General features: G+C 34.5%; 3 protein-coding genes across 4 annotated transcripts; 1 reads left to right on the forward strand and 2 right to left on the reverse strand.

Moving 5' to 3' along the window:
* The first annotated feature begins 1,856 nt into the window (after positions 1–1,856).
* LOC130662431 (exosome complex component CSL4-like) lies at positions 1,857–2,798 on the forward strand. The gene has a single exon (XM_057461305.1). The coding sequence runs from the start codon at positions 1,957–1,959 to the stop codon at positions 2,527–2,529; it is 573 nt and encodes a 190-aa protein (XP_057317288.1). The 5' UTR covers positions 1,857–1,956; the 3' UTR covers positions 2,530–2,798.
* LOC130662430 (CD151 antigen-like) lies at positions 2,576–7,520 on the reverse strand. The gene is made up of 7 exons (XM_057461304.1): positions 7,361–7,520; positions 6,313–6,504; positions 5,476–5,550; positions 5,042–5,146; positions 4,211–4,360; positions 3,348–3,431; positions 2,576–2,791 (listed from the first exon to the last, which is right to left on the reverse strand). The coding sequence occupies exons 1-7, from the start codon at positions 7,421–7,423 to the stop codon at positions 2,720–2,722; spliced, it is 741 nt and encodes a 246-aa protein (XP_057317287.1). The 5' UTR covers positions 7,424–7,520; the 3' UTR covers positions 2,576–2,719.
* A 2,098-nt stretch (positions 7,521–9,618) lies between these two features.
* LOC130662428 (L-threonine ammonia-lyase-like) lies at positions 9,619–13,150 on the reverse strand. 2 transcript variants are annotated; one of them, XM_057461301.1, is made up of 7 exons: positions 12,657–13,150; positions 11,947–12,137; positions 11,675–11,805; positions 10,884–11,035; positions 10,437–10,529; positions 10,011–10,083; positions 9,619–9,834 (listed from the first exon to the last, which is right to left on the reverse strand). In XM_057461301.1, exons 1-7 carry the CDS (start codon positions 12,823–12,825, stop codon positions 9,654–9,656), a joined length of 990 nt encoding a protein of 329 aa, XP_057317284.1. In that variant the 5' UTR covers positions 12,826–13,150; the 3' UTR covers positions 9,619–9,653. The 2 variants fall into 2 exon arrangements, with proteins under 2 accessions (XP_057317284.1, XP_057317285.1); XM_057461302.1 differs by having other exon boundaries at positions 11,947–12,141; positions 12,657–12,796.
* Between the last annotated feature and the right edge of the window lie 45 nt (positions 13,151–13,195).

Below are 13,195 nucleotides of genomic sequence, written 5' to 3' on the forward strand. Positions count from 1 at the left end.
TCACTATCACATTGACCATTGTGGGCTAACTGCTGAACTTTTGCACTAAATTGTCTTGTTGCAATCTCTTCCTTCAGCTTACAGACTTTTCAACGGGGCCTGTACTTACCCATGTCAGTCAGAAAAAACTAAGTAAGCGTGTACTGCTAATTTGACTTATATATTGCTCCTTATAAGGAGAATATTCAAGTCTAATTTAGGGGATGATTAACTAAGCTTCAGAAAAACATAATCATTTGATTTAACCAGAATGACATGTCCAAACCGTATGCGATGTGACAATTGCACACAACGAGAAATAGATGAGAAGCCATGAATAAATTTGCTGGAGTTAGAGACAGACCACACACACAGTATATATTTATGTTATTATAGAGATGAGACTGCAAAATTATCTTGTATACAAATTTAGTAATAAGAATAATAATGGTTTTAAATATTTAAGAGCTCCAGTGTTGAGGTCTTGGTAAAGTTGCAGACCCTAATTAATCAATTTTGTGACTAGGTTTTGATCTGAAAAGGTTAAACTGGGCTGCTAAGAAATCGATTCATCCTAAATAGGTGTCCTGACTTTCATTTAGTCTTTTCTCTTGCTCCAAGATTTTTCTAATTAACAGTACACACTTCGCAGTTTCTCAGATTGAATGTGCTAGGAATTATTACTTGCAATCTGACTTCAAACAGTATGCAGTATTTTATAAAATTTCATGTACCCTTTACAAGCCAACTAAGAAGTCCTTCACCATACTTGGCCAATGTGAATGTTGATGTGTTAATAAGAAAGCAGGCATGCAGATAATATGTCGGCAATTTTTTGCTGTTCTTCCACAACCTTTTTTTGAATAGCTAATTTTTGCAGATTGTATATATATGCTTAATTCCACAAAATTATTTCAAACATTGATCATTTGCAAAAAGGATGGTCAAGCAAACATAGCAAACTTTTGTCATGCTTCAAAGATTTTTCCATGAAAGCTAGGGAGGTGGCCTGTGGGATATAACATGTTAGGCATGATAAAAGTTAGCTATTTGCTTCTGACCTCTAATATCTTTACCTTAAAGCTACAGGGCCAAGACCAACATTTTTCAAGTGCATACAACAAAATTTTGTGTTGTAGTAAAAAATTTTGCTTGTAGCCCATAACCATCAACAATGGTTATGGGGTACAATTTTATATTCCACAAGAATATATTCCACTTTAGCAGCAAAACTTTGCAAAATTTCTGAAGCACAATCAATTTGATTCTGATGCAACGTTTTTTTTCATTTTCAGTATGTATCAAAATTGTTATTTGTTTATCATTTTAATATTTTTTGAAGTGAAGTTCCAAAGACAATCTTGGCGTGGCAGATAAAACAGCTGTCTGAATTAAAATAAAGATTTTTATTTACTGTAAAAAATCATTGAAAGAACTTGATTGGCGACTTTTGCTTTAATTTTTACAAACAACTCCAAAAACACCTAAGTCAATGTTTTACACAGTGCTTTCGTTTTGTTAGAGCATCGTAATCTTTTATTTTCCTTGTCAAGAAGTAAGCCAACGCATGATACAACGCCCTGCTAATGGTCTTTTTGCTGCAAGATGCATACAAAAGTTGATACAAAAATGAACAGGGTGCTACCGATTAATTTTGCTGTAAAAAACTGCAAAATGTTGGTCATGGTCCAGCGGCTTATGAACAATTTTTTTAAAAAAATGGTTTTGGTTAATCTTGATTTTCATAACATTTTGTCATAGGAAAATAGTCTTCACGAGACTGCATAGAGCCCTACTATTTTTGGCAGGAGAAGTCTGTTAAGCCCCGTGTAGTGTAAAAAGTGGGGATTGTTTTTTAAAAGGGTTTAATCTTTTAATAAAAATTACTTTAAAAATCTTTTGTTATTGACAATCATATTTCTTTTTATTTTTTTAGATATAGAATTACGTCACCGGTCCTTATCTTTGTTGTTCTAAATGAGTGAAAAAGAGGTGACAGTCCCTGGAGAAAGGCTTGGCAGTGTCTCGGAATTTTCTCCAGGTGTTGGAACCTACGTGAGAAATGGATTCATATATTCCAAACTTTGCGGCGACAAGATTATAAAAACGGAGGACGACAAGCACACAATTGAAGTAATACGTAATAAACTACAGAACGTTGTACCAGATGTCGATTCTATCGCAATGTGTAAAGTTGTAAGCAACAACCCGCGGTTCTGTAAAGTAGTCATTCTTAGCGTAAATGGAATCTCTTTAAAGGGTACATTTAAAGGCATGATTCGTAAAGAAGACGTACGAGCTACCGAGAAAGATCGAGTGAAAATGTACGAATCGTTTAGACCCGGCGATATCGTTTTAACTCGTGTTCTATCGCTAGGCGACTCACATTCGTATTATTTATCAACTTCGGAGAACGAACTCGGTGTAATTTATGCAGTCAGTGAATCTGGACATCCAATGATTCCAATAAGCTGGCATCAGATGCAGTGCACAAAAAACGGGATGATAGAACATCGAAAGGTGGCGAAAGTAAAAGTGCGACAAGTATAGCCAAATAGCAATTATTTAAAACGGAAGAATGAAAATACTTCAGAAATATTCAAATTGTATTATACTTTGTTCCCCACAAAAAACTAACTGGTACAAAAAGAAGTGCTTTATATAAAATTTTAACAAAAAAATTATTCATGCGTTCGTTGTTGTTTGTCACATTACTGTTTTAATTTAGTAGTTATTTGCTTCAGGTCTTTTTATCCTCGTTACTACTTGGTGTCATTCGCAGCAAGGCAACACCAATCAGAATTCCAAAGATCTAAAAATATAGGAAGTGATTGGTAAAGTATTTCAATAATGATTGTTATTTCATCTGGCGCATTTGAGTACGAGAAATTCTTCAGCTGTTTGTGTGATGAAAAGCTTAGAATACGCAAACATAGGGGATTTAGGATTTTAAACGGTTATACACCATGACTTGGAAATACGTAAACATGTTATGTTAAGCTTGTTACACTTTCCCTGCAAGCTTGGAAGAAGTCAATTTTAACCCATGCTTATAAAAAGAAAAAGGTATGATACTGGGAGAGTATTTTCTGTCTTTGTCTGATCTCATTTTTTGCGGATATGAGGAAAGATTCGTGGTACCTTATTTGTACTAGTTTTCGCATATTCCCACAGTTTATTATGTTGTATAATTTAGTACAGAACTGACTTGTAAAAGCGATTGTGTGAAATTTATACGCGCGAAAGTAAATTCCACAATTCACATAAGCGAGACGCATTAAAATTCGATATCCAGAATCTGATATTTTTTGCGCGCAGAATTAGCAAGAAAAAGGTAACACTATGTATTTACGAATAAAATATATTACCTGAAAAAAAAGCAATGCGATGGAGACCGATGAGAAGATTAAAAACTTTTCTTCGGCCCAGCTTTTCAGTTCCGTTATACAACCCTGGAAAAGAGAGTTAAGCATATAACATAAAAATTTATTATCGTTCTCGTTACCGGTCTTTTTCCGTCTTTTTATGAGAAATTCGTTTTCCTTTATCACTCTCAAGTCGTTTTTGTTGTTGTTTTTGAAAAAAAACGTAATTTTGTAGAACTTGTACTTAGGTTATACATTCAAACTTTTGCATTGAACTGTAAAATAAATTTAAACAAATTCACAAAATATAAGAGCAGTTAAGGTCAAACATGTAAAAAAACGTCCAGTAATATAAGCAGATAGTTAATTTTTCGCTGTTCTTAGACACCAGCCTCGTCCTGAGGCCTTGTTATAAATAAATCCTGTGGACGAAGTTGCTTAGACACACCCATGTGCAACTAAATATTTGAAAGCTTTTCTTTTACATACATAATTTGTTCATCCTAGTAAGTACTTACTACTAGGATGAACAAATTATGTATATAAAGAAAAGTAAGTAACGGGATAACATTTAACGTCCTTGGCGGTCTATCCTAACGGCTGGCTCTTTATTCCCTCTGACTATAACTGTGTTATATTACCGCCAGAGATACGTTAGCATATCGCTTTAACTTACTTGCCTGCCACACAAGCTGGTTAACAGGTCAGTAAGAGGCACCAAATGGGCAGAAATCATTACACTTAAAATACGCCAGAGTGGGGACTCGAACCCTGAACCTTAAGAGTACAAGCCGAAAGCGCTGTCACTACACCATCTCCGCCATAACATAGCGTCTATATTTGCCGTAGAAAATCCAAAATAGTACCTTTGTGAAAGCGTTGGCAATGATTGTGTTACAATTATTTACGCCAGCGTCTTTACAACAACTTTTCGGGAAAAGAACGTTTGTGTTAGAAGCTTTCCAAGCTGTGGCTCCACTCCAATCGTTAGGACCATTTGCTCCACAACATTCAAGCTAAAAATGAAAGTAAGTTACGACATTAAGAAAGAAGTTACTGAAATGAAAAATCGGTTAGAAAAACTAAAATAAGTTGAAGTCTCTTCGTGCTATTATTTCCTTATACTAAAAGGAACAAATCTCTATTCCTTTTAGTATAAGAAGCATGCAATGCGGTATAAAAAGGACGGGCGAACCCGTGGATTTTCCACGGGCTAACGACTAGTACATGTTAATTAGCCGAATTTATGGCTGCTCGTTCGCGTAATAGTACAGTTAGCTGAAGTTAACTTATTTGCTTAAACAACCACGAAAAGAAACAAGCTTGTCACCGGAGGCTTGGCAGGTTTTCTATTCGGACGAAACATATAATAAATATATACAAAAACTTGCCTTGGGGACGAGGTTGGAAAAGCAAATATTTCGACGGTTTCTCTGGCTAAAACGGGAAAACTTTTTTTCCTGTTTTTAGATACATGTTTTTCATAAGCAACTCAATCTCAGTTGCTAAGAGTTGGTAAAATGTTGGCCTCGTTCCCAGGAATTGTTACACTTTTTATAAAAAGTCAAACAAGTCCTGGGGACGAGGTTGGGTAAATATCTCATGCGGGGTTTTACTTAAATCAAAATCAAAATCCTGCAATCGTTTCAACCCCTCGATCAACTCGATTACTTTGGTGGAAGACTAGCTTTGCTTACGTTTCTTTGCATGCTGTCTAAGGCTATTGTGACATCATTCTGGTTTTGTAACCCATATTTATTCATCACGGCTGGGATCAACTCTTCTCTAACATTTGCATCAACCTATTAGAGAAAAGATTAGAGAAAAGATACAAGGTTGAGAAAAGTTACAACCGCAGGAGATACAACAGGCAGGCCTAACCACGCCCCACAAAATGAAGTGAGACAACCAATTATTCCTCTACAAAATTGAATTACAAATACAAAAGTCCCCACCCCCCTTTTTCCCCCTTCAGTCAATGTTGTGATACATAAAAACTTGTGAAACGGTCACGCCAAGAGCCTAGCTAACCAACAGCAACACTGAAAACTGGGGTAGAAGTGGCATTTGTCTCAATAATTATGTGGAGAGTTGCATGTGCTGCAGCTTTAAAATTCAACAAACTTTTTACCTTGTCTTTGAACTGTAACGCCAGAACGATAAGAATGATTTGCGCCATTAAGATAAACAACAAGGTCCCAATGTACTAAATAAAACACAAAACAGATTAACTATTGTCGTGCATATATTTTTCGGGACGTTAGATTTTCGCAAATAAATGACTTGCCAATGTTTACAATTGTTTGCTGACTTTTGTACATACGTGCGCATTCTGGTACGTAAAAAAGCAAATTCTATGGGTTAAAATGGCTGTTAATGAAAATCGACTGGATAAATGGGCCTCAAAAGATACAATAAACTTAGCACCCAATCTATATTTCACAAAATTTGCACTCTTTTTTTAGAAATACAAGATCTAAAAGGCACTTGAATTAGTCTTTTAACTAAAGTTTTCCCTCTTTAAAAAGTGTTTCACTAATTTCAACGAAATTTCTTGTTTTTAATTTCTGTTGTTGTTCTGTTCTTGTTGTTAATTTCTGTTGTTTAAATTGCGATATTGTTCATAATTTCCACCTACAATAATGCGTGCGCATGTTCGTTGTTCTCAACGCAAAACATCCCGTCGCACAAAAATTTGTGTATGAGAAATAGCCCACACCGTAATCATTGGAACCTTTTAGTAAGATACTGTTTTTCATTATTACATCACATAACAACCAAACAAAAGCATTACCAGTAAATAACCATAAAAATTAGTAACAGTGGTTGCGACTAAACATTTTTAGAACTCAAACTAAACCACGCCTTAGGAGATGCTTTAAACTGAACAGAGCCTGTGTATCAAAAGCATACACGCTGCCGTTCTCTTTTCCTTAGTATAAACAATAAAAAAGCAAACAAAACTTACTATGATCAAAAGAAGTCGACTTCTTACAAACGCGCCACAACAGCCAAAAAATGAAGCCATCACCACCAAAGATCCTGTAACTATGGATACAATGGAAACACCATAAGGGCTGCCTTTATCGAAAACGTCAAAATAATCTTCAGCATCTAGGAAGATCCATACTCCAAGGCCAATGAGTGTGGATCCGACTAACTATAACAGAAAATATTGTAACAGCGTTAGTTGCTTGTAAACAAAAGAGTTGTGATAAACAAATCACAATGGAATGTAAACAAACAAACAAACACATAAACGTACTGTACCCACTTTGTTTCCAGGGCCTTTTTCGCTTTTTGGCAATGCTAATTTATGAGTACTAAATAGTACATCTTAATTTATGAAATTTTCGCGCACTTCTAATTTTTATGTGCAACCGCCAACAATTCGTTGCGAAAAAATACTAATTTTTCGCGCATTTGGATGTGCAGAAATTTTGTATGCAAGAAATATTCTTTCAAAAACGGGCGATAAAATTAGATTGCACGAAATTAGAAAAATAATGAGATATTTTCATCAAACAATCCATTTATGGAAAATAAAAGTTAGTATTTTATAAACTTTTAAGTTTCACAGATCACCTAACTTCTTTTTTCGATATTGCCAGTAAAGGGTGCGCAAAAATTAAATGCGAGAAAAAAAAAGAGACACAATTAAATTAAACTCACGCCAAAATTTATGAATTAAGGTATCATTTTCTCACCAAGTTGCAAGAGAAAACATCTACGACATAGGTCTTTTAATTTTTCCATGAGTGACTTACATGAAATTCGTTTTAGGCGGTGGAAAGTTTTTTTTTAGAATTCGAATTTCGCTTTTTTTAGAGATTGTGCTTGGAATAAAAAAGTAGTGCATTATCTGTTGTCTTTACTTAAATGAGAAAATTAGTACAGCGAACCAAGCATTTTTAGAAATAACTTTAAATTTCTTTTTCAATACTTCTAGTTGAATTGAAAATCAAGCCGGATCCATCGGCAATAAAACTTAAACATAATGTAAACAAGAGACTTACAATGAAAATGATATTTGCCACTCCCAAGGAAATGCGAACAGGTTTTATCCAATCTTCAGCCATCTTATAAATGTATAAGCTTACTTCACGAGACAAACAACACACATAGATGCACTATGAGAGCTTATAGGTATATGACTCACGGATCAAAACTTTAAAACGAAGCGTTAAAGTTGTTAACAAGAGATAAAGAAATCACAATGAATTCTTTCAAATGTATTATCATTTTTATCTGTCTCCCTTAGTTATAATGGAAATCTGTCCTAATGAAGTAGTCATTTAATAATATGTCTCCAATGACACGAATTAAAAACATAATTAAGCTTGTATATCTCTTAATGGCCTATTTGTACGACAAAAATAGCGCGATGCTATGATTCATGTATACTAAGGGGAATATTGACCTCTTCCCTCTTGGTACGCACACAGATCTTTGTGGAAAAATCAAAGAAAACGCAATAAACAAAAAATATTCTCACGTTTTCACATTTGAGAAATCAGTTAATATTTTTTCCCGATGTTTTAAACGAATTTGCCAGAAGAAAAAAAAAAGTCTCAGGAAACTAATTCGGTTTTGAAAATATCCCTGTTGTTTTGTTTTTTTTTTCATTTGAGTAACACACTTTCAGTCTGGCCATATATTACAACTTGCTTCGTTTTTAAAGGATTTAAAGCATCGTGCAGTTTATGTTGTTTTATAAAAGAAAATCGTGTAACTTAAACCAAATAACAGACCAACAAGAAAACAGTTAGATTTAGCAACAACCTTGAACCCAGTTTCGAGTTGTTTTCTTCTTCTTCTAGTTAGAACCTTTTCCACCTCATTGGGTAGCCAGAAAATAGAAAAAAAAATAAATCTAAAAATAAATGCAACCTCGTCTTTAGTTCTTTTTTTTTCTTCCAAAAGCCTTGGGAACGAGGTTGAAATTTCATTAACTACTAGCACAAAACCGAATTTTTTATCGAAATAGCAAGCTTTTTCAAGGTTTTGTAACTCTTTGACATTATCAGTAATCTAATAAGCGCTAGTGGCTCAGAAATTAGGCAATAAACCTTGTCACGCAAGCACTAGCGACTTTGTTTGACATCAGTTAACAAATCCTGGGGAAGTGAATGTCTACATAGAAGCCACCAAAACAAGGTCTAAAGAGAAAGAAAAACGTAGTCGGTCTAGATTTTGTGTACGCTTTTTTTCTTTATAAAAGTTCATTATCTCAAACCCAAATTCAAGGTCATTTCCCGTGCAAAAGTCTTGGAACAGTTATTTTAACGATTCTCATGTAAGGTTTCCGTAATCAACAACAACCTTAGAAGAGTGGAATTTTGAAGAAAGCAACCACAAGCAAATGAGAATGCCATTTCTATTTAACACACACTTCGAACTTGTCAAAAATCACTTAGACTTTGGATCTTAGATTTATCTGGTTACATCCGAAATCCTAAAACGTACTAATCTTGGGTGACTTCAGCACGCCTAATTCCCCGATATTTCAGACGCTAAAGCGCAGAGCTGGCCCTTTTTGACATCGTTTAATTGACCTAAACACCTGTCAAAGCGAAACATTTCCAGCCTACCTGCGGCTAAGAGATGCAAACACATTTTCACGGATATAACGTCCAGGATTCTACTCTGATTTTAAGGCTTGGAAGTTGATACCGTGAATTTAGTTGGGTTACGACTAAGTTACAAACATTTTAGTGATTTCTAAAATAAGCTGAAATTGAGTTCAATATTGCACACGAGTCTAAAGATTTGTCCTTTTCATTGTTAAATAAAAGTTATAACCACGTGGTATTTCTGCACCTTCTTCCAAATCCCATTCTCTTTCAGAAGAATTATTAGCCATACAGCAGTTCTCAGAACACTGTTTTTGTGCAACATGCTGAGACATTACACATATTTTGTTTGTCACACGGACCGATTTTGTGTTCAAGAATGTACGAAATATTTATTGCCGACGTAACAAATAATTAACAAATAATGGATTTTATACGGTCTAACAACGAGTCCCTGTGCAGTGATTCCGAACGCACAAAATGTTACAGATTTACGAAATATCGACGTGGAAAATATGTACGACAACATGCTAACAACTGGTAATTATAACCCCTACAAAAATTTCAGTGACGCAACATTAAACGCGGGAAACTAATGCGGGACCTTGAAAAAAAATAAACGGAGATTTTATCTGCGAAGTTTTAAGAAGCCTCACATTAATACTTATGGAAGGGTTCTAAAGCACAACAATACGAAAATATTATTCATTCATATTTAAATTTTTTTAACTACAGACTATTTTTTCGCTTCGTTTATGTGCTTCGTGAGATCTTCCGGAGAAACATTACCCCCTGTCAAAAACACTACAACATTTTTATTCATCGTATCCGGAACCTTGTGATGTAAAAGGGCGGCAAAAGCAGCTGCACCCGAAGGCTCCACAACCAAACCAAGCTTGAACAAACAAGATATAGCTCTAAAAATAAAATCACACAACAACATAACCAATTTTTTGTAGAATTCTTTTGTTAAATAATATCGTAAAATTTAATAAGTTACTGCATACTAGCATCGTTGTTTTATGGTACACAAATTTTAAAACAGCAAATTCATTTAACCACCACTACAAACATACAGTGAAAATTTCCTCACTTTCTTATCTCGTCATCTGACACCAGAATGACATCTTCTACGTGTTGCTGAATCACTTCAAAACAATGTTTACCTAAATACATGCACAGAGTCAAGTCATTTCACGTAATTTGTTTGTAGAATCTTTTTAAATCTGACAGACAGACAGACAGACAGAATGACAGACAGACATAATGACAGAATGCCAGACAGACAAGTTCAGCAGACATGTTCAGCAGACATGAGGTCGGCTCGTTTTAACATGGTGAAGCAAACTTTTCTCAGAAACAATCCAGAGAAGAACGAACTCTTTACATACGTATACAACTTAAACTAAATCCAGGGTATAACCAACAAACCAAACTACTCCGTATGTGTGTGATTTAACAAGGGGTAAATAAAAATCAACAAAACGTCGTTTCACTAGGAAGACATTAAAAACCATACCTGCAAACGGAGGTGCAAGCCCAGCTGCAATTGTGTCTCGAACTTCAGTGTGAACAACTTTTCCAGCTTGTAAAGCTTCGTACATTGTTGGAGCTAAAAAAACCCAGCATAACACATGCATCTTCTTTAAGAAGAAGAAAATTTAAATTCTTTAAAATTTAAAATCTTCTGTAGTGCAGGTTAGTGACACAACAGGCTTTATGTTAGAATATTTGCCGCATCAAGTTAACACAATGCCTAACTTTACCTAAAATTATACTGTTTAAAAGAAAAATAATGCATGCAATGCATGTTTCTGCATTTTTTTTAGATTTGCAAATATGCATAGCTATAGCTCAATCAACAGTATAGGTCTGAGGTAAGGGCAAGATGCGTAACCACAAGTAAAAGTTTTAGTCCCATTGCATCCGGACAGATATCCATCACAAAAACAATTCTCAAACGTACCAGCTTCCGGTTCCACACCGTATATCTTAGTAGAAGTCCATCCAAGTAATTTGAGAGCAAGACTCACACCTGCCAGGAAACCCCCTCCACCACAACACACGACAACAATATCTGGCTGTTCTGACATCTGATTGGCTAACTCCAGACCAGCACTAAAAATAAAATTTATTAAAACCGATTGTGAAAGAAGGATAAATAGATATCTATTTGTTATACATTATAATCTCTGGCTAATAAAATTCATTAAGACGAAGATCGTGTCAGCACAAGTCATTGTGTTGTTCCCGTTTTCTCCATCTTACATTGAACAATCAAATTGGTTTGTTCATTGATGCTTTACTATAATATATTTTGAGGTTCTTCCACAATCTAGTTTCAGTTTGTTTGAGCGAACTTGTTGTTATAGTTCGCTCTTGTGATCCACCAATATATAGGTGTTGATATTGGTAAATGTTTTTTTTTTAAAACTAACTGAATGATAAGATCGTCCGTTGATTTCTACCGTCATTGGAGTTTTCGGCCCCGCCCTAGCACAGATTAATCAATAACTCCTCGTAGTAGTAAACCAAACTTTTTTTTTGGTATTCTCATCAGTTAAAATCAATTTCCTTTTTTTTTTCTCGATGATAGTATTCAACTGACGATATATTCATTCAGTCAGCCTAACAAATTATTGAATTCGTTACCAAGTGTTTGCAAAAATAAAATTGATGCTAAATTTATTGCATTATTCAGTTAGTTGAAACAGTCAAGTAAAATGAATTTACACGGAATAGTATACACATGTGTACCTTGCATTGCCTTTAAGTAAAACGGGATCGTCGAAAGAATGAAGAAACAGACTTCCGTTTTCTTCTGTGTGTTTCTCCACGTTGTTTAGCAGTTGGTTTCTTGGACAAAGAATGACATTCGCCCCTAATGACTATAGAAAAAAGAACAAAGAAGACATCAAAGAAAAACTGGTAAAATTTATTTATCACTTCATATCAAACCAAAGTACACTTTTAATATTTTCTCTCAACAGTTAAAACTCATGTAAAATATCATATTATCTGATAAATACCTCAATCATATGCTTTCTATCAATTGGAGCTGTCTCTGGCATGAACACAAGTGCTGGTAATTTCTCAATGCTAGCCACGTATGCAAACGCTTTCCCATAATTGCCAGCTGACATAGTAACTAAGGTCTTCCCTCTGTCTGCTGGCTTCAAAGAAAGAAACTGGTTGAGAACACCCCTTGCTTTGAATGATCCTTCCTTAAAAGAATATTAAAGTTAAATAACATTAAAACCACAGCTAAACAGAATTAATATTACTGTTGAAGGGTATTAAAATACCAAGTATTTTACAAACATTTCGTAACTACCTAAAGTATTGGTCGACCTATGTAATATGGCGCGCCTTGTAAACACAATAATGATCTGAAATATGGCAATATGTTCTTGTATACTTAAAACAATTTTCCACAAAGATACCTTTTTATAATCTTTATGTGCAATGCCTTTTTCTTATTGCAGCAACAAAATAAAAAACCTAAAGGGGCGAAATATTTAAACTTTCCTGGTATTTTCCTGAAGAATGACATCAACAAGCCAGTAAAAGTAAGTAAACAATTGTGACGAACAATGACTGCAGGCAGAGCATTAGAGACATATTTTTACCCCACATTATTTTTCACCTTATTTTAAAAACATGAATGCATTTATTAAGATATCTGAATATATGTGAGATTGTTAACAAACAAACTTCAAATGAAAGGAGATTCATATACCTGTACATTGCATACTTTCAAGCTTCAAAGACAGAGATTTCAAACTTGGCAGTTCTTTCTTCAGTTGTTGTTCAACATGCGACAGAAGCGGCGTTTCGAAAAACATATTTGGATGCTTTTTCAAATTCTCGTGGACATCTTGAAGTTCTTTGAGTGTGATACCCTCCATTTTGCAATCAAATCTAGAGTTTTTTTCTTATTTCAGCAATCTTTTGCTGCACAGAAAGTAAAATCAGTGTTGAATTGAGTGTTTCACAAAGTTTCAAACATTTAACAAGATCTCTTCTGAATAGAAACTAAAAAAAGGAGACCACATATTTGAAATATAATTATACTGCATAAATTATGGCCTTATGGCCACATTTCAGGTTCCAAAATTTGAAACTTAATGTAAAAAAAATTACATTGGTATATTGCTGAATCCATTCGTAGTTTCCTTATAAGTGGCTTACCGCCATTATAGCTTTTTGGTTCCTATTTGTGCTTCTTTTCATCTTCATTATCCAAACAAACTTTTAAATTCCTTAAAATTTTATATT

The sequence above is a fragment of the Hydractinia symbiolongicarpus genome, chromosome 10, assembly GCF_029227915.1.
Source record: "Hydractinia symbiolongicarpus strain clone_291-10 chromosome 10, HSymV2.1, whole genome shotgun sequence".
In the NCBI taxonomy this organism is placed as follows: domain Eukaryota; kingdom Metazoa; phylum Cnidaria; class Hydrozoa; order Anthoathecata; family Hydractiniidae; genus Hydractinia; species Hydractinia symbiolongicarpus.